This window comes from Corylus avellana, chromosome 3, assembly GCF_965113065.1.
Source record: "Corylus avellana chromosome 3, dhCorAvel1.hap1.2, whole genome shotgun sequence".
Lineage (NCBI taxonomy): Eukaryota > Viridiplantae > Streptophyta > Magnoliopsida > Fagales > Betulaceae > Corylus > Corylus avellana.
Genome location: NC_142492.1, coordinates 29,148,485 through 29,175,902, shown reverse-complemented (window position 1 = coordinate 29,175,902; position 27,418 = coordinate 29,148,485). Strand labels below are relative to the sequence as shown.

Here is a 27,418-nt window from a genome sequence, read left to right as displayed (position 1 = left end):
TCACACTAGGATTAGGGTTTTTATGACGTTAGGGGAGGTGGAGGGTCGAAGGGTAGGGTTTATATAGGGGCTTGGGGCATGCTTTGGTTTGAAAATGTGGAGAATGAGTTAAAATTATTTTTCAGACTGTCAGTGAGTGCTCGGGTACTATTGAGCGAACGTTTAGGTACTATTACACAATGGATAAAAAGGTTTAAGCGTAAGTTTGGGGTATTGCCTAATGGCTCAAAGACTGGTCAACGAAGGCTCGTGGTGGTCCCCCTAGCATACGTTCGCACTTAAGTCAAGAGCGTATGCTCAGGTGGTCCCCTAGCGTACATTCGGCCAGTGAGAGTGGTTTTGGGTTTTTGCTTCAAAAAGTCTCAAGGAGTTGAGTTACGTGCAAAAATATTTAGGTCTTTTGGTTTATAAAACCTTGTTAGCCATTTCTTAGCAAATCATTAGCCTTTTAAAACAAGTGTTTTTGTTGGGGTATTGTACAATGTAACATAATTCCTATGTTTTGAAAGTTTGAATAAATTCTATATTTTGTCTGCATGTGGACGTGTGTAGCATAATTAGAATTGAATGTTGAAGCAACCCTTGTCTCATGCAAACGATCCAATTGTTGTTTGGAATTTCGGGTGCTCAATGCTCATCACAAGGCCAAAAAAATATTTACCCACAACATTCAAGAATAGGTTTTATTTAAGAACGTTTTTAATATTATTTGATTCTCTTATTTATTGATATCAATTTTTTAAGCCTTATTTATTTTGTTGGGATTTTTTTTTTTTTTTTATATGTCTACACAAGGAAAGGGGGAGGAGATATTCGAACTAATGACCTCCGCTTCATGAAGCGTAGTCTACAACCAATTGAGCTACCCATTGGAGACTATTTTGTTGGGAATTAAGTTTTTAAGAGAATCAAATGATATTAATGCATTTTTAAAATTACTTATTTACTATAATTAGAGAGCCTTAATTAAAAAATATTGACAGTAATTAAGGCTTTAATTTTTATTTTTTTTGGAAACTTCACTTTAGACCCATAAAATACCATGTGTTTTGAAAAGACCCTCAAAATTTAAAAAACTCTCAATTTCACCCCCTAAACTTTCAATTTGATGCAATGTGTCTCCTCCGTCAACTTTTAAATGTTAAAAGTGATAAAATGACCCTGATTTTTTTATAAAATTTCATATTTACCCTTATTTTCAAATTAAAAATAAAAAAATAAAGTTATTATAAAAAAATAGCACAAGGTGACCCACTTTTTTTTAAAAAATTTTTAACTTTTTAAAGAAAAGAGGAAAATCGAAGGGTAATTTGGTATTTTTAGGGATTTCTGTTAGGGTTTAACGGCAAAAATTGACAGAATGAGTAAATTGCATCAAAATGAAAGTTCGATGGGTGCAATTGAGAGTTTTTGAAATTGAGACTTATTTACCATAATTAAAGGGACTTAATTAAAGACCATAGACGGTAATTAGGGCTTTAATTTGTTTTATAAAAATATTTTTATTAATATTCATTAGTCGGGGGCCTTTAGGCGACTCCCTAATTAACCTAAGAGTAATGTTAGAGACCATCTTTTTATCATATTTTTATCTTCCTAAAGCTGATGTGGCTTTCAAAATCATCATTGGATCAAAATTCAAGTATGATTAATATAAAATTTAATAGTGATTTTAAAAATCACATCAACTTTAGGAGGATAAAAAAATGGTTCCTAATATTACTCTTCACCTAATGGTGGAGCCGGCCTCCTTACGCCCCCTTATTTGTCATTCGAGTAAGTTTACAAATAAGCAACCAACAACAGCAGCCAGTAAGGGAGACTTTCGGAAATCCATAACAAACCCCTTGGTCTTATATTAATTACATGTATGTGTATATACAGCAATGCTTAGGCACAAGCAATAGAGAAAAATCATTTTGGGTATATTTCTTATAAATATGGAATGAAACAAAATATGAACAATATCATGGGAAGGTTGACGGTTCCTCAGTAGTTGTGATAGAGTTCACTGTCGCGTACGAATGTTGAGCAAGTCCCACATGAGTTTGTTTGCTTTCACGATTATATATGGCGATTAATTAAGGCAAAAGGCTCCTTGGCGCACAATAATGTAAAGTACTTACGGAAATAGAGGCTGGACAAAGGTTTCCAACACGTTATGTACGATGATAAAAACGAACAAACAACGAAAGTATGCATGTCATGATCATGATATATGTCACATTGTATCATGGATTTTTTACTAAACGTGTTAGTATGTATATGCTACTCAATGTAACAGAGTGTATATATGTATATATTGTTACGACTAGATTGCATATGATGTTTCCTTGCTTAGATACTCCTATATGCTGGTGTTCTCCAAATGTTGCAGAATACATGTATATGCCATATGCTGGTGTTCTACGAAAGTTGTACTATATATATATATATACTTTAATATCTCTTGTACCCAAGTATTTCTATTTCTACATTTCAAAAATAATAATAATAATAATAATAATAATAACTAAAAAAATTGTTTAAAAAGGATAAGTTGAACCCCCACAACAAATGCAAATTAGTGTTGGATGTTGAAATATCATTATGACATGGACTGAATTGGACCACCCAAATTAACATCCAAGCTGCAAGAAGATATGATGCAACTGGATCGATGTATAACTAGGTAGCGAAAGGTATAATATATTATTAATAATTAAGGCAATGGAATTATTGAAATATGTGGTGGATTATTATTGAAATCTTCGCCACACCTTTCAAAAAGTCTTTTTATTTGCCGTTTTTGGACACACACTGTAGTGGATCATAAGGTTGGTTAAAGGATTCTTTTAGAGCCACAACTCCAAAATTATTGAAATATCTATCATATATATATATATATATATATATGACCCTTATCTTCAACAACTAAAACAAAACAAAACAGAAAAGAAGACATCGATCTTTTAAGAAAAGTTAAAAGGGAATATATATATATATATATATTCCCTAATTCTCTATTTTAAAATTTAGTTTTTAAGATCCTAATTCCTAAATTTTAAGACTCTTATCTATTTTTTTATTTTTTTTTAAAAAAAATAACATAAAAATAATATTATGCAATTTTCATTTTAAAAAAAATTTAAAATAAAAATAAGGGATGGCTTGCGGCCACTCTTTATTATTTATTTTTTTTAAAAAAAAGGAAAATGATATAATAATATTTTATGTTATTGTAATTATTTAATTGAAAATTTTTTGCAGAAGTCATAATTAAATTTACTATATTAAAAATTAAGGTTTAGAAGACCAAATTCAAAAAAAAAAAGAAAAAAAAGATTTAGAATTATTTTTTTGGAAAAATTAACTATTAAGATGTTGACTATAGAAATGAGATTTTACAGCCATATTTCACCAATTGACCTGGTAGATGTTAAAAGAAAGGAACATTTTTTATCTGCATTTTTCACCAACATTTCAAAGGTCTTAATATCTTTTTACCCTATAGGATTGTACGTTGTAGCCTTGTAAGTATATATATATATATATATATATATATGTCCTTCAAGACTTGAAGTTGAAGACAATGTTAAAATAATGAGAAGCTGAAGGAGGGAAGGCTCGCGCAATTCGGACAAAAGAGGAGTCGGTCGGAAAGCTTTACTGCAAATGGCTCTGCTACAGTCTACATTCAATATTTGCACAGTAAGCAACAGTTCTAAGCTTAGCCACGTGGCCACGTGGCATGCCCTTTTATTTATTTATTTTTTTTAAAAAAAAAAACTATAACAATAGAGGATATTACACCTAATCATGAATTATATATATATATATATATATATATATATATATATATATATATAATTCATGATTAGGTGTAATATCCTCTATTGTTTATATATATATATATATATTAAAATCTCAGCCATTTAAATTGAGGCTTAATTCGAACTCAATATAAAATGAAAAATGATACAAATTTATTTTCTACCCATCTTCGGACAGTCCATTTTAAAATTTATTATTATTATTATTTTTGAATTGGTACTTCAAACTTTCTCATTAAAAATCAACTTTGTCGGTGGATATAATCTCATGCATACAAACCAGAAATTCATCTCTAGACTTTGTCCTCCCCTAAAGAGAGAGCTAGTTTTGCTAGATTGTGAGCCGCCCCATTTGCCTCACGCCCTACATGGTTCACACCGTGCTCTTGGAAGCATTGAAGAAGGTATTTCGTGTCATTAAGAACTTGTCTGTACAGCCCCCAAGCGTCTCCCTCCTTCCGGAGAGCTTGGACTATCTCAAGCGTGTCGCCTTCCAATATGATCTTTGTTATACCCAAAGCTTCACTGAGTTCTACCCCACTTCTTGCTGCCAAAGCTTATGCGGTTGCCGGGTCCTCGACATGATTCTTTGTCGCACAGAGCATCGCAATAACCTCACCCTTGCAGTCCTGCACGAGAACCCTGATGTGGTATTTTTGTGACAAAATATCAATTATAAAATTACCACTCACAATAGGACGAATCTTTGTAGGATACAACTATAGAGAGGATGTCGAACCTCAAGGATTGCAGGGGTTTTATTATCAAAATTCGAAAGATTAAAATTAACTTAATTAAAAAGAGAATTGATTTGATTTTAGTGCATGAAAATCAAAGAGATTTAAAATAAGAGAGAGAGTGTAGGTTATTGACTTCACCTCTATCCGCACAACAATAGTTAATCATAATTAATCCCAGATATTCATTCTATGCATGTTATAAATAAACAATAAACTACCTTATTAAAGAATAAGCATAATCTATCTTCGGTTGGCACGGATCGTCCATCTAACCACTAAGATGCGGTACGACCCATCTTCCATAGGTAGAAATTATCAAATTCTTTAACAGGATACATACAATCAATGAATAAGTGTAACCCATCTTCGGTTGGCACGAACTGTCTACCTAAATTACACTAAACTAGGATGTAGTACAATCCGTCTTCCCTAGGCATGGCCTATCAAATCCTATTGATCATATGTCAATTAAACCCATTGTATAACCATCATCCTCATAATCACAGAAAACAAGAATGATTTGATTTCAATAAAAGTAAAATACTTTCTAAGACAAAAGAAGAGTTTCATAAATATTGATTTTGGAATTTAAGAACAATTGCATTTAATATGAAGAACAAAAATCAATTGTAGCAATCCTCATAGTTATACAATCAACATGCATAAATTGAAAATCTAGAAATTAAATACAATCAAATCATTGTGCTTGGATAAGGTTACATCAACACCCCACGAAGGGGTTTAGCCGCTCATGATCTTCTAAGCTCCAAAGACAAATTTCTGATTTTTAGCTCTAGGAAGCGGTGTCCCCATTTTCTCAATGATTAGAGGCCTATTTATAGGGATTATGAGAACCCTAGAAGCCCTAAGAATCTCAGAAAAATTGTAATTCAGTCTCCCAATCGGATTGGGAGACCTAGAAAAACTTTCCTTCTCAATTTTGGAGTTTGTTTTGCCTCTGGCGCCCATGTGCGCTGGAGCGTATTGTAGCTACAATAACTTTGCTACAGTCCCCCCCCCCCCCCCCCCCCCCCACCTGCTACAGTGTCTGCTACAGTACTTGAATTGCATTTTGAGCCAAAAAACAATGATTTTCTTGTATCTTTATTAAACCCCTATCCCTACTCTTTTCCTTGATTTATCAACCGATGCATCCCAATTGATTTTGATGGATCATTCTGGCGGTTTACACTAGTGATTAGCTACAGGCTTCCTTGGCGTTTGTCTTCTATCCCGTTCCTGCTTCTCAGCCAAAGAGTGAGCCTCCAGTTGGTCTTTGGAGATACGTAAAATGGTTGACGGGTAGAGGAACTTCCCTTCAAAAACCATTGAGTTTCTTCTAAGCCAAATCTGCCTAGCAACAATGGCCACCCAGGTTCATCTCTTCCTCACTTGTTCGCTGCATCAACCGCTCCATAATACTCATAAAATCAGTGTGGTCACAAGTGCTTTTGCTTACTCGGACTGCACATTCTGCCAAAACGTCTTGGGCTGAGGGGCAGCTCCACAAGATGTGTTATACAGACTCTACCTCCAAACTGCAAATCGCACATAAAGGATCAGGAGTGACTTGCTTCTTGAATAAATTCTCTTTAGTGGCCAAGATGTTATTGCACACTTTCCATATAAGTGTTTTAACTGCTCTTGAGACTCCCCTACTCCATATTGTCTTTGATAAGCCCCGATTACTATCCCTGTTAGAGCAGCTGCCTTTGTCCACTTCGAAGCGCTCTTTAACCAAATGATATGCACTTCGAACCATGTAAACTCCATCTTTCGTACTTTCCCAATTCAGCCTATTCTCCCCTCCACGTGGGCTAACCGCCAAACTACATATGAGTAGGGGTGTAAACGAGCCGAGCTTGAGCGAGCTTCCCTTGTTCAGGCTTGGCTCGTTTAAATTTTACTCGAGCTCAAGGGCGAGCCAAAAAAATCAAGCTCAAGCTAATAATAAGTCGAGCCAAGCCAGCTCGCGAGCTGGCTCTTATATTTAATGTTTTTGTTTTAAATTTTTTTTTTTTAACTTCAAGTACTCTTAAACGGCAGAAGAAGTTAGTTTGCATATGAGTATTTGCTTAGCCTGGCTAGTCGAGTATGGAGCCTGAGTCAATACAGCAAGGCATTTGGTTTCAAAGAGAGAGGATATGCATCCTTTTATAGATAAGCAAACTTGGCGATTGATGTTTTCTTAACAATGTGAGACAAGTTAACAGGTTGCATTCAGACTGCATTGGGATAACGCCTCCTACAAAAAAATATTTTTTTAACGTCTCTCTCTCAATCCCCCTCACCAGTCACAACGGATCTTCCACCTGAACTCTCATTTCCCACTCTATCACTCACGCTTACCAGACAGGTAGTGATAGTGTTTGGGTCTGTTTGATTCTTCAATAGTTTATGCCTTTCGCAATCTCCCTCAATAATTTCTGCTTGATTCTTCTTTTTTTCGTTTGTGTCTGCTCTAATTGAATCAAGGTATTTTTAATGATTGCTCTCTCTCTTTGATCACGAAGGGTCTAGAATTTTTCATTATCTAACGCTTAAATATAAATGCAATTTTAAGGTTTTAATAATTATGAGATTTATAATTAATTATGTATTACTTAGTTTATATATATATATATATATATATATATATATATATATATATATATATATACACACATGAGCTTATACGAGCTATTCACGAGCTTAGCCGAGCTTGCTTTGTTTAATATTCGAGCCAGGATTTGTGTTCATGAAGTGCTTCATTTAATATTCGAGTCGAGCTGAGCTTATGCGAGCTGAGCCCGAGCTTGCTCGCGAGACGCTTCGCTCACTTAACAGCCCTACATATGAGCCTCGCTTTCTCAGCCGAGAAAATTTCATGCACAAGGGTCGTGTTCATTTGTGAGAATTTAACTTATTTATTTAAATGAGTCAAATTAAATAAGATATCTAAAAGTACAAATAATAAATCTAGAAAATGTAATATATAATTAATTGTGAACATGCAACTCTCTATTTTCATTACCCCGCCCAAAAAGTTTTGGAATTTCCCTAATAGCCCTTATGCCCCCTTTCTTTGTCACTCGAGTGAGCTTACAAATAAGAAACCAACAGAAGCAGCCAGTAGGGACACTTTTGGAATCCACAACCAACCCCTCGGCCTTAATTACATGTATGTGCATTAGCCACAAGCAATAGAGAAAAATCATTTTGTGTATATTTCTCTTCTCTAAAAGATATAACTTCAATAATATTTGGGTGTAAATTGAGTTTTCTGCACTCTTCAATAAGAAAGAGATACTTTAACTTAAAACTCCAAAAAATAATATAATTATTTTTAATAAATACACACAAATACCTATTGATAAGTCTTGATTGATTTTAAAAATTCTGGTGTCGGAGGCTCGATGGTTAGGTGAGTGAAGAGTGAAGGGTTCGGTAATCAATAATGAGCATTGGGTTATAATAAATGAAAAAAAAAAATTATGAAATTGATTTAAATTAAATACAGTATTTTTATTTCTATTGTATTGTATTTGATGCTATTGTTTATTGTGTCAAATTTATATTAAATTAAATGCTATAAAAAAATTTTATTCCACGTTTTGACAGAAGAGACTCAATATATACTCATAAATAGATTGATATAAAAAATAAAAATGATAGAAAATAATAAAAATATATCTGGGGAAGGAGAAAGAACTGGAAACAGAGAATATAAAATAGAGGGAGAAAGAGCAATAAATTAAAAGCACCTCGTGATACTAGTTTTTGTATTTTGTTACCACCTTTTACGATCCCTCTCTTTCTTACTCAATCGAAAAGATTTGGTGTCTCTCATATATATTCTTGTGCAGAGAGCCCCCTCTCTCCGGAAGCACTCTCTCCATCTATTATAAATACCCACCTTTCTCTGCCTCTCTCTCTTCCATTACTTTCTCTCTGTTGAGTGCTCTCAGCTACCGAGCTGGTTTCAACTGTGAGAAAGGGAAAGAAAATAAAGGAGAGAGAGAGAGAGAGACAGAGAGAGGAGGGAGAGTTTTTTTTTTTGGAGTTTTGTTTTGTTTTTACCTGTTTTTGAGTTGGGTTTGTGACATAGATACGATAATGTCGACGTACAGAGACGAAGATCCTCGTATCCATGGCATCAAAACTAAGATTCGGGTCGTCCCCAATTTCCCCAAACAAGGTTCGTCCTGTGATTTTCTTTCTTCTCTCTGTTTGCTCGCTGAGAAAATGTGGGAAATGAAATATTTTACAACCCCAGAAACAAAACAAAAAAAAAAAAACACCAAACTACGCGTTGTACAACTGTCTGCCTTGATGGAAGTGGGTTTCCATTTTTCGTTTGTAGAAACAATGGCCCATGAGTCTGTAAAGTTCACAAAAAAATTTCTACCCCAAAGAATAAAGGTTAAAATTTTTTATATTTCTTTCAATTTCTTTTCTTCCCTTTTCCTCAAATTTCCTGGCGACCACATAAAGGGTTTGTTTGTATTCTTCTTATGCTTCTTTTTGTTTTTCGGGTTTATTTGGGTTCACATTTTTGTTTTTGTGTTTTTTTTTTTAATGGTAAATGGACAAAATGACAGGAATTATGTTCCAAGACATAACGACTCTATTACTGGATCCCAAAGCCTTCAAAGACACAATCGATTTGTTCGTTGAGCGATACAAGGGCAAAAACATTTCAGTTGTTGCAGGTAAAAAGAAAAGAAAAGAAAAAAATCCTTTCTTTTTGTTTGGGGAAAAAGATTTGGTTGTTGTGGGGTTAGCATTTCTCTTGATCAAGAGCTTTTTGGGGAGAACTTTTTTCTCACTGTGATTAGCTTGAAGGTGGTGGGGTCCTTTGCTTACGACAAAGTAGGGCTGGGAGATGCAGAAAGTGCTTTCTCTTTCCTTCTTCTCTTTTCTATTGCATAAGTTTCTGGTTGTCTTTTTGAATGCTTTCGAGAGACATTATGGAATGGAAGTGACTGTGGGTTTTTGGGGGAGTGATTTTTTGTTTGACTATGAGCTTTGGTAGTGGGTTGTGCCATTGATTGCTCCCTCTGAAATTTCTCTTGAGCGGCTCACATTTGCTCGCTCTCTGCGGGCATGTGCTCTGATTCAATTTGCATGGATGGTGGTTGGTGATGGATGCCCAGGATGCCCAACTTGTTCAAATGTGGACCCGCCTGATGCGAGTTTCGATTGGGCCGGTCTTTTTGGCTCCATTATAATGTGGGTTTCACATTTCACTGTTCACTGGCTTGCTTCTGTGCCTCCTTTGTTCTCGTTATTTTTATTTTTATTTTTTAATTATTTTTTAGAATAAATCCTGTCTAAATCTGTGTGGCATTGTTGGTTTCGCCGGATGAACTGTAAATTCTATGCGTCGTTTATTGTTGTCCCTTTTTTATTTTTTTTAATGTGATTCTCTTAGGATTGCTTGCTTATTTCAGCTTCTTGAGATTAACCCTTGAAACTTTGATAACTAAATTATCGAATATTATGCTTTTTATCTTTATCTCCCCGTGTTTTGTATTGCCCGGTTACAGACATTTCGTTTTCACAGTTTGGAAACATTATTCATGTAAAAAAGAATCTGATGATGAAAGCAACGTTTGTTGCGGCTATAATTGCTTCATGTCATACAACATACCATGTACTTTGATGTACTTATGCAAACAATCTGTTTATACTAACATTACTTGCAAAAACTTGAGGAGAGTAGTAAAAGCCATATGATCTCATTATTGATATGGCCTTGGACTCTCTTTCTCATTTTTTTCCTTTTTTTTTTTTTTTTTGGTAAGTTTGGTCTCTCATTTCTATTATATCTGATTCAGAAATGATTTTGTTTGACATTTATTTTATGTGTTTTGTCCTCATGTGTGCATTAGGAACTCTTCCCTAGTGTGCTTTGTACACTTTTTCTGTCTTCTTGTCCTGTAATTCTGAGAACCTTTGTGGAATCTTCTGTTACAAAATTCAGTCTCACATGAATAAGATTCAGTTTTTTATTTTCATTATAGTTGATATTATTGTGTGGATAGGTTTTGATTATTAGAAAATCTAGTTTGTTTAGTGCATCATAAGGGTATGTTGCACTCAGTTACAATGACATTTGACACGATGCCGTGATGTTATGTGCAATCATGCCATTACATGTGTCTGTTTCAATATCTTTTTGCAATGCAATTTTTCCAAAAGTGTATTGTCTGAGTCGGTATCATTTTTCCACTTCTTCAACTACTATCAGTCTTCTGTATTTTCAAATAATTTTAAATAATTGATATTTCCAAGCTGACTCTCGTGATTGGAGATTAGTGTTTCCTAGGAGGTATACTTATCAAAACATTTGTCCCCTATGAGGAACTTCAAAATTTGAAAACAATGCAAACTAAAAAAGGATTGGCACCCTTCTCTATCTTTTATTTTTTATATTTTGACTTTCATACACCAGCTCCACTACTACCAATGGGAATTGAGTTTCCCATTGGGCTTGTAATGGTTCAAGTTATTTGACCTAGTGCACCTTGAATGGTCATAAAAATTAAAGTTAAATGCCATAACCTGCTCCTTTCTGTTGTCAATCTCATTCAGAATTGTCAGGTGCTACATCCATAGCCCTTAAAGGGTTTCTCTGTGTGTTGGAGTATACAGCTTGTCAATTGGATTATAAATGAACTATAAATATGTTACATGCACAGCTATTGCTTAGTTGAGATTTGGACTCATGACTTCTTAATTGTCAAATATTTGAGTTCATCAGATGGTGTGAGATCATTTGGTGATTGTCGTTCCTATTTGATTGTAAGGAAGGACAAATAGACCCTGGTCACTTTGACAACAATCCAACCTTTGATAGCACCTTTAGCATTCTTTGGGTTGGTGGTAGATTTTGAATTATTTGTGCCCATGGAGTTTTATTGTGGTCAGCTGAATGGAGAATAATATAGGTTAGGACTCTAGTTTAAGCTGGTTTGTGACAAGTACGAATTTTTCTATTAAAAAAAAAAAAAAAGAAGTGGGGGAGGGGCAGGGGGAGGGGGAGGGGGAGGGGGAGAGGGAGAGGGAGAGGGGCGGGCGGGCTGGGTCTCTTTATAAGTTATTTTCGTTTCAACTTCACAGGAACTTTTTTTGTTTTAAATGATTGTCACGGGTTGAGGCAAGTGTCTACTATTGAATATCTTCAATAGAGTCAATTCTATTACTGTACTGACTTAGTTTGGTATTTTTGTTGGAATCCTGTTTATAGATTTATTTAGTTATGGGCTTCAGGTATTGGCAAATGCCACTCCTATGCTAGTATCATTCAGGAATGTTACTTATTTTATGATAGATTATTTCTTATTTGTTTAAAGTAATGTTCTTTCAACATATATACTCATTGATGTTCTTTACAGGTTGGAGAGATTATGCTTTGTGTATGGGACATCCCCTAGTGCTGTAGAAGTTTCTTTGTGTATGCTTTCTTAGTGCAGTGTATAGTTTCTATTTGTTTTTTATGGAAAGGTTCTTTTTTTTTCCCCTGTTTTCTTAGAATATAAAAATTCAGAGATTTTTTTTATGCAATTTTTGGATCAATAATGGAAAAGTTACATTAAGTTGTAGTCAGCTATATGTTGGTGTCTTGTTTCATTTTTTTTTTTTTTGGTCAAGTATAAGTATTAGCATTGATACTGCTGTTCTTTTAATTACTTATGCTAATTGTTGTATTGAAAATAAAACAATTCTTGAATTACTTAGCCCTTGCATTGTGTTCTGAAATACGAGAGTGCCCTGTTGTTTTGTTTTGCTTTTTCCAGGAATAGAAGCTCGGGGTTTTATCTTTGGTCCTCCCATTGCTTTGGCTATAGGGGCAAAGTTTGTTCCCTTGAGAAAACCAAGGAAGCTGCCTGGTATTTTTCATCTTGCTACTGTAATTTCCTGTATCTCTTGCTATGAGTGCACTGACTCTCCCATTTTATTTTTTTTAAGACAAGATTTTTCTTCCATGCGATGTTGGTTCCTGGCAATGCTATTTCATTCAATGCATTTTTTTTTAAAGAAACATTTATAATGTTGCTTTCACATTATCTGCTTGTTCGTACTGATCCCTGAACCTGTAGTTTGGCCTCTTGTAATTTTGAAAATTCCTTAAATTTATTTTCCATGATTTCAAAAATTCAAGAGTCCAACTTTCTCAATGTGTGGATCTACTGAAGCTGCATAACCAGAGGAATTTTCTATTGATAGTGACCATACGAGACAAGTGCTTTATTTCCATTGTCTTGTTTTGGAAGCTGTAATCTAATTTGCTAGACGTGAGTAGTGTTAATCACCATTTAAGAGAATATCTTGGATTTCTTTCACACTGTAACTGCATATTCTCCAACTGAATGATGACTAATAATGCTGATGATTTTGGACCTTGGTTGTCGGGGGGGGGAAGCCTGACTACACTGCTGACAGCTGCTTTGTTGTGGAGCATTATTGTTATTTTTTATATTTACTGCCATTCTGTGTTTGAATGGTTGTTATGTTTTCTAGTTCTCGCATGTACAATATAATTGCTCGTGTTCTCTTGTGGTCTTCAGTCTTGGTCCATCTAGTGAACCTGTGGTCTGTATTTCTTGTGGTTTATTGTAGCCTGGTCAGGCATCACAATGATATGACACAACCATGTTTTAAGCTGAAGTCACCATGCCATGGGTTTCATGATTTTAGCATTTTAGCCTAAATGTTCTTTTCCCCCTTCTTTGGAGCCTGAATATTATGGTATTCCTAGTGCTTCAATAAAATATATTTCCCATCAGTATTGTGTATTGCTTTGTATTCCATAATGTTCTGGTGTTTATTGGAATCATGGACATATATAGTATTATTCTGATATGGCTCTTACAGAGGATATTAGGGGCTTAACAAGCCTTGTCCTTGGATCTCTTTGGGTTTTAAATATTTGCAGTCAACTTTGAAGATGTTGTGGCTACTACATAGATTCATATGTTGTTAGTACTGTTCAACTATAATCTACACTTAATGGCAGGTGAAGTTATTTCTGAAGAGTATATTTTGGAATACGGAAGGGATTGTCTTGAGATGCATGTTGGGGCTGTTGAACCTGGTGAACGTGCTTTAGTGGTCGATGATTTAATTGCCACAGGTGGCACACTCTGTGCGGCTATGAACTTACTAGGTAATTGCGTTGTAAATTCTTAATACACTGTGTTGTGTCCAATTTTAGATCAAATCATCCCCCTTCTGCCCATGGGCTTTTAATTTTATAGATAAGTTTTTACATCCTTGGGTGGGGAGTTTAAATGAATCTGCAATTCATCTTGGAAGCTATTTGAATCAGTGATTACAATTTTTTCTAATTTTTTTGTTTTTTTGGATAACCATTGGAATAACAGACTAAGCTACTTAACAAACATTATTTACCATGTCAATTCATTAACATTTAGACATTGAGAACTTTATCAGACCATAACACAAGAAAGCAGAGCCAATGGTCTGTGGATCAAATGGCAGTTCTTGCTTTAAAATAGGGGATGGTGGGGTGAGGTAACAGGTTCAATCCCATATGCTTGTGCGAATTGTGTTTATCTATAAGAACAGAAAAGGAAAACTAGCAAGCAGATTTACTCATGTGACATAACTAATTGGCAACACTTGGAAATCTATGTTAGGAGGAGAAAACTTAGAGAGTCAAACAAGAGTAAGTTAATATAAATATTAGGACACCACTTCTAGTGCAAAAGCCTAATTTACTGGGCTTCGAATCCATTTAGGTATATTTCTTTTTTAACAAGTAAAGCCGTTGTTGAGTAAGGTATATTAATCACTTACTCTCTACATTTTCTTAACGTGGGACACAAACCTCACAAGTGCACTCACAACAAATCTCCCCCTCACTTGTGAGTCTTTTCTACAATGACCCAATTTGCTAGTTAGGCTCTTTAAGAAAGCCAAAAAACAAAAAGAGGTACTTTGTTGCCTTAATATTTACTTGTTTGGCTTGGTGCACTACTTATATTCAGCTTCAAAATCATATCTAATTGCATGTCCTCTCTTTTGTTTTGTTGATCTTGCTGATGCTATCAAATTTTTGTGCTAATTACTTCAGTCAATTTTTTATGTAATCTTGTTGCTTCTCAGAACGTGTCGGAGCAGAAGTAATTGAATGTGCATGTGTAATTGAGTTACCGGAATTAAAGGTGCACATATTGCTTCAACTCTTTGCGTCTTTTTTTTTTTTTTTGGTGGCAGTTATTAAACTATCAAGTGACTATAGTATTTGCTTGCTTTAGTGCTTCTGTTACCTTGTTGCCTCCTGGAACACGTGAGCATAATTTCTGCACACAAAATGATTAAATTTTATTGGCAATTGAGTTTTGCCACCCATTTACGCTCACCCATGCATGACAAGGTTGATGTTTTCATATGTTAATTCTGGGAAATTGACAAATCATGGAAATGTGAAGATAAGGAAAAGCAAGGTAGAAGAGACATGTCAAGAATTTAAGTTGATTTTGGCACACTACTCATTTGCACATTGTTGGTACTGACTTTTAATAATAGTATTGAGTAATAAAACTCTGCTGTGCTAATTGTGAGAGATGGTTATGTGAGTCTTAAAACCCTGTAATCCGGATATACGGGCGCGTCTACTTTTAAGCATGTGGTATATATATGGTGTCATGCTCAAGACAGGTAGTTGAAAGTTTGGATTTTTAGTTGATGCCTTGAATGAGGAAACTAGTGCAGTCAAGTAATTTAGAGACAGATGAGTGGGGTTTATTTGATTCTCTTGTTGATATTAACTTCGAGTTGAAATGACTGCTTGGTAAATTGAACACACAACCTTAGAATAGATTTTGCATGAAGTGTGGAGGTGGTGCTGTGCACGGGTCGGGGTAGGTACATGAAGTGGCGCTGCCTTAAACAGGTTCCTCATCATAAAAAAGAAAAAGAAAAAGAAAGATTTTCCATGAAGAATATATATTGTCTCGCTTTTCCTCTATAATTACAATCCAACTATAGAGTTTCTTGTTTGTTTTGAATCATATTCAGGGAAATATCCAATTAAGCATGAATCTAGTTTTTCTCTGATGCTTGTTTATCTTATTCTGGACTATCATGCCTTTGTCTTATGTCTGCAATGGACCAAAGAAAAATCATTGATTTCGGCTATAACATGTAAATTTTTCTGGACATTGCAGGGTCGGGGGCGATTGAACGGCAAGCCATTGTACGTACTAGTGGAGTACCAATAATTGTGGCAGATGATACAATTAGCCTGGCTGTGGTTCACCATGACAACATGTAGAATAGAGGATATTATTATTGGGCCTTTTTGCCCCCATTATCAATGAATTTTGATGAACTTTTGTTGTTGAGACCCTTCATTTTACCTAGTAGCATAGGACATTGAATTGTGGAAAGGGCTTGATTTGAAAAAAAAAAAAAAAAAATGCTTCTAGTGGAGCACATTTTTTCATGAGAATTGAATTCATATAACCTGTCATGGGTTTCATTTGGGGTGCCAATAATAGCTGTCCTGCCATGTGACTTTGACATCAAAAGAGTGAAAAGGCATGCTAATAATTCTCCAAATACTTGCAATCAGACTTGCTTCTTTGGTCATTCTGATTGTTTCACAATTCTCCTCATGCTTGCTAAAGTTTGTCTTCTTTGGATACACCCCAAAAGATGCCCTTTTATGATGCATAAAACTTTAGCTGTTAATTTTCCACCTATAAGTGTGGTTCTATTGATTTCAATAAGCGTAAGGCTAGAAATTATATTTTCATCTTATAATCATTTTACGATGCTAATGTCTTGAAAAACGTTTTTAGCATTTTCAGGTCTATGTGTGTGTTTGGAAAACTTGGTTAATAGAAAAATGTTTTTGGTTAGCCATAAAACATCCTTTATTTTTAGCAAAACAATTTTCGCCCATAGAGCTATGGGCGAAAATTCACACCTGATGAACACCTGCATCATATCATTCTGTGTCAGAACCATCCCCATTGGAGTTATGATGCAAGCGAGTTTTATCTGTTTTGGGGTCAAATTCACACCTGATGAATTTTATTAAAAAGGTTACATCTCGAGTTTCGAATATTGGACTCGAGCGAGCTTGGTGGCGTTGGGAAGCTAATTCAAAGATCAATCATGTTTCACAAGTCAAAACGGGTTGAAAATGAAAGACTAAAAAGTTGGGCAGAAATAAAGGCAAAAATTCAATAAGGAAAGACTTAATTGCTCTATTGAGGATTGTAATAAATATTTAATTTCAGCAATCAAAGATCTTCAAAGTTATGTTTTATGAGGTTTGGCTAATTCCGATGTTTACTAGGAAAAAATGGGCTGCAAAGGGAAGATTAGAAAGCTGAATGAAAATAAATGCAAGAATCCAAGAAAGAAAGTCTTGATTTCTCTATTGGGGACTTTAATAAATGTTTTATTCCAGCAAATTAGATCATCCAGTAAGCAAATATATTTTATTTTATTATTTAAATTAGGATTTTATTTAATTGTAATAATTTTCTTTATTATTTTAGAAATTTCCATAATAGACTTAGGTTTGCTTTTGCTCCAAGTTTGCTTGTTGATAATACAAACCTTGGGTATAACTCACTCTTGAAAACTGTCTTACAAGGAAAGGGTGCCAAAGAGTTTATATACATATGGTTAAGATTAGACTTAACCCATGTATGACACTAAGATCATAACATAAATATAGCAGTCCAAATATGTAAGAGGTGATTAATCTATCAATATGAAACGCTCTGAGCGATTTTCTATCCCGTTTGCCTTGATTTCTTGATAAAATCTTGATTTCAGAAGAGTTGTGATTCTATTGTTGTTTACTATTGCAAACCCAATATGCCACCCTGCATCAAATCAAAAGGGTCAGAGTATTAAAAGAAAAGAAAAGTAGAATACCCCACTGAATTCTACTCGTTGTGACTCAGTCACTGGTGGCTTTGCATATTCATTTTTGTTTGTTTGTTGGTTGATTTTTCTCTTTTTGTTTGTTTGTTCTTTGTTTTCTATTGATGGAAATCCAGAAAAGAAAGCAAAAGAAAGAATGGTAAGAGAGAGGATAGTGATTGTTCGTTAAACGCAAAGGGTCCCATTCCCATCCCATGGCTGAATTATTTGGTTAATTGGGAAAGTAAAGCGCAAGTCACGCAATCGGATCTGTGTCTCCACCTGTTCTGGGAGAAAATGGTGGTGCGTGGTCGCAATCTTTTGATGGCTGATAGATACCTTCCATTGATATGCAAGCTAAGCTAAGCTCTTGGTGTCTTTAAGCATTTATGCTTTGCTTGCTCGGTCAAGAAAAGCACAATTACAAATATTCTACGTTCTTTGATTCAACTTTCATGTACACCAAAGCCAATATTGGTGGCACCTAATTCAGAATTTGAATGCCAATTTTCTCTCTCTCTCTCTCTCTCTCTCTCTCTTCTAAGCAAATAAGAAAAGGGAAAGGGAAAGATTGCACATGTGAGTTTTTTCAAATAAAATGAGAGTAATTGGGTTGTATTGGAAGCGGGCCAGCGGCCCATTTAGTAAACCGATGTGCTCTGTAATTAGCATAACGGAGCGGTCTTCAAAGCGGTCCAACTTCGAAAATGTTAGATTAATATTGTTTTCTCTTAGGTCTTCTTAATCCCATGAATAGTTTGATCATTCAAAAAGCTTAGCAAAGCTTGTAAAAGAGAAAGATACTTGATCAATTTTGATGAATGGTGCTCTATCGTAATTTATCCCATATAGAATTCTGTTTGTTAATGTGTTTTAAGTGTTTTTTGTTTTGAGGAATGATTTATGTCAACATTTTCTCTATTTTCTCTCCATCTCATCCTACAAATTTAATAGATCAACTATTAGATTTGTGAACTCATGTGAACCCAACACAAATTTAATAGTGAATTCATGTCTTTTAGCTAAACGTATATACACGATATTAAAGAAAAATTCGAAAAACATGATGGATTGTTGGGTACCAATAAGAGTACTAAAGTTGTGATTCTAAAGAGATTCAACTTATTACAATAAAATGCATTTCAGTCAAAAGATGTTTTTTTTTTTTTTTTTTTCATTTTTTTATTATTATTATTATTTTTTAGGCGATAATATTAAACTAAACATGCAAAAATATATTTTTTGAAAAAATCATAAAACTAGAGCAGTTTGCTCTAACAAAACAATTCACAAATACAAGTAAGAATATCTTCCATCAAAACTTGATCCATAACTTGTTTAATTGCTGCTTTGGCTAAGTCATGAGCATGAGATTTTACATCCCTTCTGACATGAACTAATTAACAATTTGTCTTAGAGCATTTCCAGCAGCTTCTTCGTCATTTTCCCTACATTTAAAGATCCAAACTACTTTTTCCTTCCCTATGTCAAAATACACTCTAATAGCTTTCCTTAATCATTTCCTATATCATTAAAATATTTGTTTTTTTTTAATTTTTATATATATATATATATATATGAGAGAAGAGATGAGAGAGAATTATGAGAGGAGAGAAGAGAGAATCATTTTTTTATATTTCAATAATCATAAGGATTGCAATAGTGGAACCCAAAACATTGGGTTTCACTGTAGCAATTATAATGCTTAGGATTCATTTAGGGAGTCTGTTATAAGATGTTTTTTGTGATTTTTTGAACATATTTCCTAAACTTAGGAAACAGACTCTCTTATAAGGAGTCTGCTTGGAATGCTTTAATCCTAAGTCTCTACAAAACTCTACAACATGTAAAACTCTCAAAGCTTCAACAGCAACAAGTTCAAGATTCACTCATTTGGTCAAACTTTTTGTCGCCATTGAATTTGTATGATCTACATGTGAGTCCTACATATTTAATGGTAAATTTAAAATCAATATAGATGAAGATGATTAGAAAAATGAGGAATAACATATCTGTTAGTATGCTGGCCAACAAGATGAAGCCCTCAATATATATACAAAATTACTCATAAATTTTTAATTAAGGTTGCATTTGTTTCAGTGAAAAATATTTTTTATATTTTCTAGAGTATGTAAAGGAAAAAAAAAAAAAATCTGGTCAAAACAGAAAATAATTTCCAGCTCAATAGCAAATTTGTCACTGTAGGGGGAACAAACACTTTGTGAAGCTTGTCTCTCTCTCATTGTTTCCACCACCTTTCTCGCTCTTAACCGCAACCCGGACCCATAAAGGAATCTTAGCTGCCACCCTCTCTATGGACTATGGAGCCAAGCCACTTAGCCACCCCGGCCCACCGTCCCCTTTTCGTCGTCCTGACCCTTGCTATGGTAAGAAGCCTCACCACCGCAGGCGCAGAGGAAAGCTAGCCATCCTTCCGGTGAAGAATTTTTTATCAACGGAAAATAAATTCCAGCTCAATAGCAAATTTGTCATTGTAGGGGGAAAATCAACCTAGCGCTCATGTAAAATCAAACTTCATGCCTTTTTATTATTATTTTTTTGATTTGATCTGTAATTTAATGTAGGAGTTTCTCCGGCTAGTTCATTGTATAATCAATATAACATTCATTTCGTCTTCAAGAGATAATTCAATCGGCTAGAACCACGCATAATGAAACGAATGTCATTAGTTCGAATCTTTCTCTCCCGCATGTCAAAAAAAAAATATATATATATAACATTCATTTCTTAGCTGATCTATGGTGAAACACCAGGAATCACACAAATAAATTATTTAAAACCCCCTAATTGCATGAAATGAAACGGTACATTGATTAACTAATATGTTTTGGCACCTATACCACTATGTTGGGCACCAAAATTTACAAAACCAAAGAAGCTGTAAATTGGTTAATTAGCATTCATCAACACAACTTTTCATAATTACACAAAACCATCAACCACCCAACACAGAGCAAAACGAAAAACTGTGTTGATAAATGCAAAGAAGAAGCTTCATCAAATCTCCATTAAGAAAAAATTCAGAAGACCAAAAAATAAAAAAAAACTTCAAAAAATAAATGAAAAATTTCCTAGTATTTTTACAATTTATATATGATAAGAAAGCAAGGCAACACCGCGCGAGAATCAAACACTAGTAACTCGCCGTTGTCCCCACTCACCGAGTCGAAACCGACTCGACCATCCAACAACGAGTCGATCCGGAGTCGCTTCGAGACCCTACCCGCTATGACCCGGCAAACCAGCATGGCCCTCCTGCCCCTTCCACCGCCGGCGCTCTCGTGTGCCCCACCACTCCCGGAGAACGTGCAAATCGCCGATCCCTTCGGCCCTGGAAACGCCCACGCGCCGCCCCGAGCGTCATACACTCCGCCGCCAGACGGTGGCCCCAGGCAGTGAAACCGCATCACCTCGTTTCCGTCCGCGACGCACCGCGCATTCTCTTCCCACGTGGCTCCACCGGTCGGGCCGCCCGACCCAGCACGAGACTTGACGGCCTCGCGATACTCCTCGAAGCGGGCCACAGTCCTGGACCCGTTCTGGACCTTGAAAATCATCTCGACCCGACCCGTAAAGGCTTTGGGGCTCCAACTCGTGTGGAAGATAATCTCTACGACGTTACGAGAAGGGTGGCCCTCATGCAGCTCGGCCAGGGCCGGGACGTAGGGCTCCGGAGCACGTGCCGACCGGCTTGCAGGGGCCGAAACGGGTTCGGATTTGGTGGGTCGCGGATGCTTTGTAGCGGGTTGTCTCTTGGGCGACGTGGACTTTGGGTTTCTGGGCTTGTGCTTGGTGGTGTCAATCACGTCCCTAATGCTCTGCACGCTCTTTCTGCAACTGGCACTGGGTATGAGGTGCTTCGGGTTCGGGTGGTACACGTCCTCGTACGCTCTCGATTTGCATTGCAACGACTTGACCCACCCGCTCGCCATCCAAAGCCCCGTTCGGATCCTCTCTTCTCTTTCTCTTTCTTTGTACAAAAGGGAGACAGTTTCTAAGGTTGTCTTTGTTTTGGCTTGGTGTGTTTGGGAGTTCTCATGTTCCCTTTGGCTTTGTTGTGCGCTGTTTGTTTGGTGGAGAAAGGAATGGCGCCATATTAAATGGATTGGGGACGGAATGACCATAATACCCTTCTGAAGATTTTGTAATTACCCACGTGGATTCTGTCTCTTTCTTGGGTGGGAGGGACTAGGGAGAATAGGAACAAATCTCATTTACTAGGAAAAAAGGAAACGAAATTTCATCCAACAGAGCTCTGGGAGAAGGTTTGGTCACTGGAGCCCTGTTGTGATGATGTGGCTCAGCCTCTTTCAGGTTATCATCATGTTGTTTCAATCCCATTATTTCATTTCCCTTTTTAACGGTGGAAGGAGAGAGACTTCTCTTTTGAAATCAGAAATCATTTTTGCGTATATTTTCGCTGAGTTTGCATGCTTTATTAAAGAAGATCATAAACAAAATGGACGCCATAATGTAAAAAAATATTTCTTAATTGAAATTAATAATGTTAAATTATTGATTAAGTGATTAAATTCACATTTTCTTATCAGCTTAAACTTTTGAGATAACTGGTAATTTAACATAGTATCAGAGTCAAAGGTATTGAAATCAAACTTTGACTCCGTCAATTCATCCAATTTAAATTAAATGTTTTAAGTGTTAGGCCTTACCTACTAAAAGAGAGTTTAAGTCTACACATCACACGCGATGAAGATTATTAAACTAATGATTAGGTAATTAAATTTACATCATTTTATCAGCTTAAACTTTTAGGATAACTGATGATTTAACGGATAATATTTATTTGATCTTCAAAGTTAGTGTATTCAACTGTGTACATTATGTCAATTGTGACACGTGTTATATAAAAATTCAAATAATATAACATTAGGTCTACTGTTAAATACATAAACTTTAAATTTTGATGGAATCGATTTTAAAGAAAATGAGAGAATATTGTCTTTCTAATTTACCGGTTTTAAAACGTTTTTTTTTTTTTTTTTTGGTAAGAAAAACATTTGAGTCTTGCCAACCACGGCTGTTGGAGATTGTTAGAAGGGCATTATTTCACATTACCGAAAAGCTGGTGGGAAACGTTGTCTTTGGCTTTGATTGGCATCCTGTGACACTGTATCTCTGCTTCGTGAGATTCAAGTTTTATATAATTTTTTTCTAAATGCTAAGTATTACTTCCGGAAAGATGCTATTCACAAAAAACAAAAGGATCAACATCAATTTTTTTCTTTTCCTTTTTTGTTTTTTGTTTTTTTGTTTTTTTTTGGTACAATGGATTTTCTAGAAGATATATTTAAGTTATCTATTGAGAATTCAATGTTTTTGAGTAAATGGTGTTAAAATGTTGATTAAATAATTGAATTGAATTTTTCTTTTTCTTATTAGTTTAAATTTTTAAAATAAATGGTGGTTTAACATGATATTAGAGTCAAATGTTCTTTGATAAAAAAAAAAAAAAAAAAGAGTTAAAGGTTCTTAGTTCGAACCCTGATTCCATCAATTTACCCTTTATTTAATTAAAAGTTTTAACTTGCTGTGTTTTAAAAAACTTGATATCACAAGTGAGTGAGAACATTAAAGTGTTGATTAAATAACTAAATTTACCCATTCATATCCTATGGGATATGATCCTCTATTTGAAATGGAGAGGGTCCCGTTAATCTTTTTAAGAGGGGTAAAATTGTTATTTTACCCCTCTTGAAAAACGACTAACCGCCTCTTCTCCACTTCAAATATTATATTTAAAATTGAGAGGAAATGAATGGAGATGATCAGTATCCCTATCATGTAAACTTTTATTGCATATTACAAGAACAAAAAAGAGAAAAAAAACAAAAAACAAAAAGTTGGGGGAAATTCATTTGCATTAATTTGTTTAGATATAGAGTTGGTAAATGTAGATAATAGGGTCAAGTCCTTTTCAAATAAAAAGTTTGCCCTCCCATCTAACTTTGATTAATGCTTTCATTGCTTTGTTTCTCCTTGAAATCAAAGCAACAATAACTCCTTCACTGTCTTGGTGAGCTTCAGGTTTTCAATGCAACAGGAAAACCCCTGGCCCCTTTCTTGTCTTCTCCCCATTTTATTATCATAATTATTATTATTAATAGAAATAAATCATGGGGTGGAATCTTTCATGGGAGTTTGAAGTGGAACAGGTGGGAGAATAGAAGAAGAACAATGGAAACTGGCAGAGAGAAGAGAATGCATCTAAAAAAGCACTGAAATTTGAACAAGTAAAACGACAGATTTTCTTCCACTTGTGTTTATTTTATTTTACTTGAAACCCCATTAGGGTGGTGCTCATTGGGATTACATCACAAGGGGACAATTACATTGAGATAATCAAAGGCTAATCAATAATAATTATATAGGTATATTTTTGTAGTATACTTGGCCATACTGGCAAAGTAGGCAAATTTTATATATAAACAATTTGTCCTATATATGGTGATAAACTGATTGTTTATATGGTATTTAATTAAAAGAAGTGCATGGTATAAAGGAAATAAGAATGTATACATGGTGGGTGGGAGGTTGGGGCTGCGGGTGGGGTTTTGCCAGCCTTTGCTCTCACGCCTGTGGCATCTATTGGGGCAAGTATCCGGGCGTGCATCAATTCAGCAACCCTATATTTTCCACTTTTTTATTTTACTTTTTTTCAAATTTTTTTGGTCAAATTATATAGGGAAAACTTTAGAAACCTCCCACTAATTTTCACATGTTTTGAAATTCTCAATTAATAATATCAAATTTTTAATTTCTTTCACTTATCGTCTTCCGTTATAATTTTTTAATTATTAAATCTGGTCAAAATTTTTAAAATATCATTTTCATAATAAAAAATTGTAAATATTCTAGCGTTTATTTTTTTATAAAAAATAAAAATAAAAGCATTTCTGCAATATTTTTGCGACAACTTTGCAATATTATCTTTTCTTTTTTTTTAAAAAAAAAAAGGTATTTGAGAAATTTTGACAAGATTCAATGAAAAATTCTAACCAAATGAAGTAATTAAAAGAAATTGAAAATTTAATAACATTAATTAAAATTCAATTTTTAAACTTAGAAATAATCTTAAAACAAGTAAGAATTTAGGAAAATATTCTAAAGTTTCCTTTTTTGGGGGGTAAACTTACCACCACGGTAAAGTCTTAATGAGGCAAAATTGATTTTTGAAATTATTGTGACTCAGAAGGAAAATCGGGCTGTCATAGCTAGTCAGAGAATGTTATAAATATATTTTGAGAAATTATCTTTTGCCCTTATAAATTACAACTCATTTTTTACTTTGCCCCATGAATTATCATTTTGTGTCTAAAACTCTTATTCTGTTACTTAAATGCCTTAAGTCAGACGGTCAAAGTGACATTGCGTTGTAGTTCATTGGGGTAAAGTAAAAATGCGTATAGTTTATGGAGGCAAAGTAACAATGAATTGTAGTTCATGAGGCAAAGTGACGGGTAGACCGTCTGAGTTAATGCTTTTGACTGACGAAATTGACCTTTGATTGACGGAAGAGGGATTTTGGGCACAAAATAGTGGTTCATGGGGTTGAATGTCACAGTTGATAGTTTATGGGAAAAAGTGTCATGACGTTGTAGTTCATGGAAAAAATGTAATTTTCCCTTATTTATTTATTTATTTATTTTTGGGGTATTTAGTCATGCACTTGTCTGTCTTCATTTAATCTTCAATCCAAACCGGCACTCATTTATAATAATTAAAAAAAAGGAGAAAAGTTGGAATTTTGTTTGAGTTGGGGTCACCAAATTAAGCCACCTAGAAGATGAAGTAAATTCAATTTGCAAGTACTATCGCATTCATCATCTACCAATTTTTAAACTGCCCCAAGCTGCAGGTACCAATGTAATGTTGCTATCACACCATCAATAAACCCATGTTGGGGTCTCAATACTTCAGCACATCTTTTGTAGCGTTAGATTCGTCTTGGGATTGGATTGCGTTTGCGAAATAAAGTTTTTAAGTTAAAAAATATTTTTTTGACAAAAGCCTCATTTTTAAGCTTTCAGCAAAAATGCGTTTTGACCATTTTTATAACATGATTGAGATTATGTTTGAGAAATAGAGCTTTTAAGTCAAAAAGACTTAAAAATGCTTTTAACACTCAACAAGTCCGTTTGAAGAAAAAAATACTCATTTGGTAAAAAAATTAAAAGTGTTTTTAAGGGTCCAAAAAACCTAAAAATTGTAAAAAATGCACTTTTGGCAAAAGCTTAAAAGTGAAGCTTTTGCCCAAAAGCTCATTTTGATTTAAAAATTATATTTCTCAAACGCAATTTCAAATAGGTTCTAAGTCAAAAAATAATTTTTGGCAAAAGCTTCATTCCAAAGTTTTCGCAAAAAAATGCGTTTTGACCATTTTTAGCGTAATATATATATACTTTAGAATTTTTTACTAAATAGGTCAGCTTTTGTTTGGTACGACTCTTTAAATATTTAAAGTATTTTTTAAGCTCTCAAACACAATTCCAAAGATGCCCTTAACTGAAAAATAGAATTAAATTCAAACAGTTGAAAAAATTATAAAAAAATACGCTGTAATTTTTTAAAAAAAAAAAAAAAAGAAAAGAATATAGCAACATGACCAAGGGCTATATATGGGCGACACAAAAGTAGGAGAAAATAATGACAGAAAACAAAGTGACTTGAAATAGAGGCAATGTTCGGTCCAATGGTACTCTCTATCCACAAGCCAACAGAAGGGATAAAACTACTTGAAAATGCTATTAATACTTCAAAAGTTCGTTTAAAAAAAAATTAGAAAAAAAAGTGTTCATTTGGTAAAAAAATTAAAAGTGTTTTTAAGAGTCAAAAAAGCCTAAAAATGACCAAAACACATTTTTGGCAAAAGTTTAAAAACAAAGTTTTTGCCCAAAAACTCTTTTTAACTTAAAAACTCTATTTTTCAAATGCAATTCTAAACATTCTCGAAGTAAAGAGTTCAACTCTTTTAGTACTATCATTGGCTTTCGAAGCTGCTTTTGAAAATTTTCCAAGGGCTTTTGAAGCTGCTTTTGAAAAATTTCCAATGGCTTTTGAAGTTGCTTTTGAAAATTTTCTAATTTTAATGTGGGTCAAAATTATTTTAGAATCTCGTGGATATCTTTCCATTCCTAAGAATGTTGTATGGGGGTATTGTTCAAGGAAGGTGCAAAAAAGTTTTAGTGGGAGGGGTTGAAAAAGACAACAACAAAAATAAGGGTTAAATACTAAATTAGTCCCTAGGGTTTCACAACTTTATTTTTTCCCCCCTGGGTTTTCATTTTTATCACAGGAGGTCCCTGTGGTTTTGATAAGTGACCAAATTAGTCCATCCGTTAGTTGACCGTTAGTTGACCGTTAAACTGGACACGTGGACCAATCAGACGTCGACACGTGGCACATATATTAATTTTTTTTTTTAATTTTTTTTTAATTAAAAAAAATGTTTTTTTAAAAAAAAAATATTAAAAAAAAAATATTAAAAAAAAAAAAAAAAAAAAAGAAAAATCGTAAAAAACTGGGGGTGGCTCTTGGCAATTTGGGGGTGGCTCGGCCACCCCCAAATTGCCAAGGGGGTGGCTCGGCCACCCCCAGTTTTTTACGATTTTTCTTTTTTTTTTTTTTTTTTTTTAATATATTTTTTTTAATTTTTTTTTTTAAAAAAAACATTTTTTTTAATTAAAAAAAAAAAAATTAATATATGTGCCACGTGTCGACGTCTGATTGGTCCACGTGTCCAGTTTAACGGTCAACTAACGGTCAACTAACGGATGGACTAATTTGGTCACTTATCAAAACCACAGGGACCTCCTGTGATAAAAATGAAAACCCAGGGGGGAAAAAATAAAGTTGTGAAACCCTAGGGACTAATTTAGTATTTAACCCCAAAAATAATTATTGAGAAGAAATTTATATTTCTAATGTGTTTTC

At 34.5% G+C, this 27,418-nt stretch overlaps 2 protein-coding genes across 2 annotated transcripts; one reads left to right on the top strand and one right to left on the bottom strand.

Annotated features, from left to right (window-relative positions):
- The first annotated feature begins 8,375 nt into the window (after nt 1–8,375).
- APT3 (adenine phosphoribosyl transferase 3) lies at nt 8,376–15,906 on the top strand. Its single transcript, XM_059587374.2, has 6 exons — nt 8,376–8,729; nt 9,133–9,243; nt 12,334–12,426; nt 13,554–13,703; nt 14,666–14,724; nt 15,730–15,906. Exons 1-6 carry the CDS (start codon nt 8,648–8,650, stop codon nt 15,781–15,783), a joined length of 549 nt encoding a protein of 182 aa, XP_059443357.1. The 5' UTR covers nt 8,376–8,647; the 3' UTR covers nt 15,784–15,906.
- A 4,315-nt stretch (nt 15,907–20,221) lies between these two features.
- LOC132175814 (sulfated surface-like glycoprotein) lies at nt 20,222–21,553 on the bottom strand. The gene has a single exon (XM_059587871.2). It carries the CDS (start codon nt 21,397–21,399, stop codon nt 20,548–20,550), a length of 852 nt encoding a protein of 283 aa, XP_059443854.1. The 5' UTR covers nt 21,400–21,553; the 3' UTR covers nt 20,222–20,547.
- Nucleotides 21,554–27,418: the final 5,865 nt, after the last annotated feature.

Excerpts from the sequence above, each read along its gene's own strand:
- APT3 (XM_059587374.2), top strand. The coding sequence starts at position 8,648 with ATGTCGACGTACAGAGACGAAGATCCTCGTATCCATGGCATCAAAACT. Across the intron at positions 9,244-12,333 it reads AAACATTTCAGTTGTTGCAG|GAATAGAAGCTCGGGGTTTT; the intron begins GTAAAAAGAAAA and ends TGCTTTTTCCAG. Across the intron at positions 13,704-14,665 it reads TGCGGCTATGAACTTACTAG|AACGTGTCGGAGCAGAAGTA; the intron begins GTAATTGCGTTG and ends GTTGCTTCTCAG.
- LOC132175814 (XM_059587871.2), bottom strand. The coding sequence starts at position 21,399 with ATGGCGAGCGGGTGGGTCAAGTCGTTGCAATGCAAATCGAGAGCGTAC.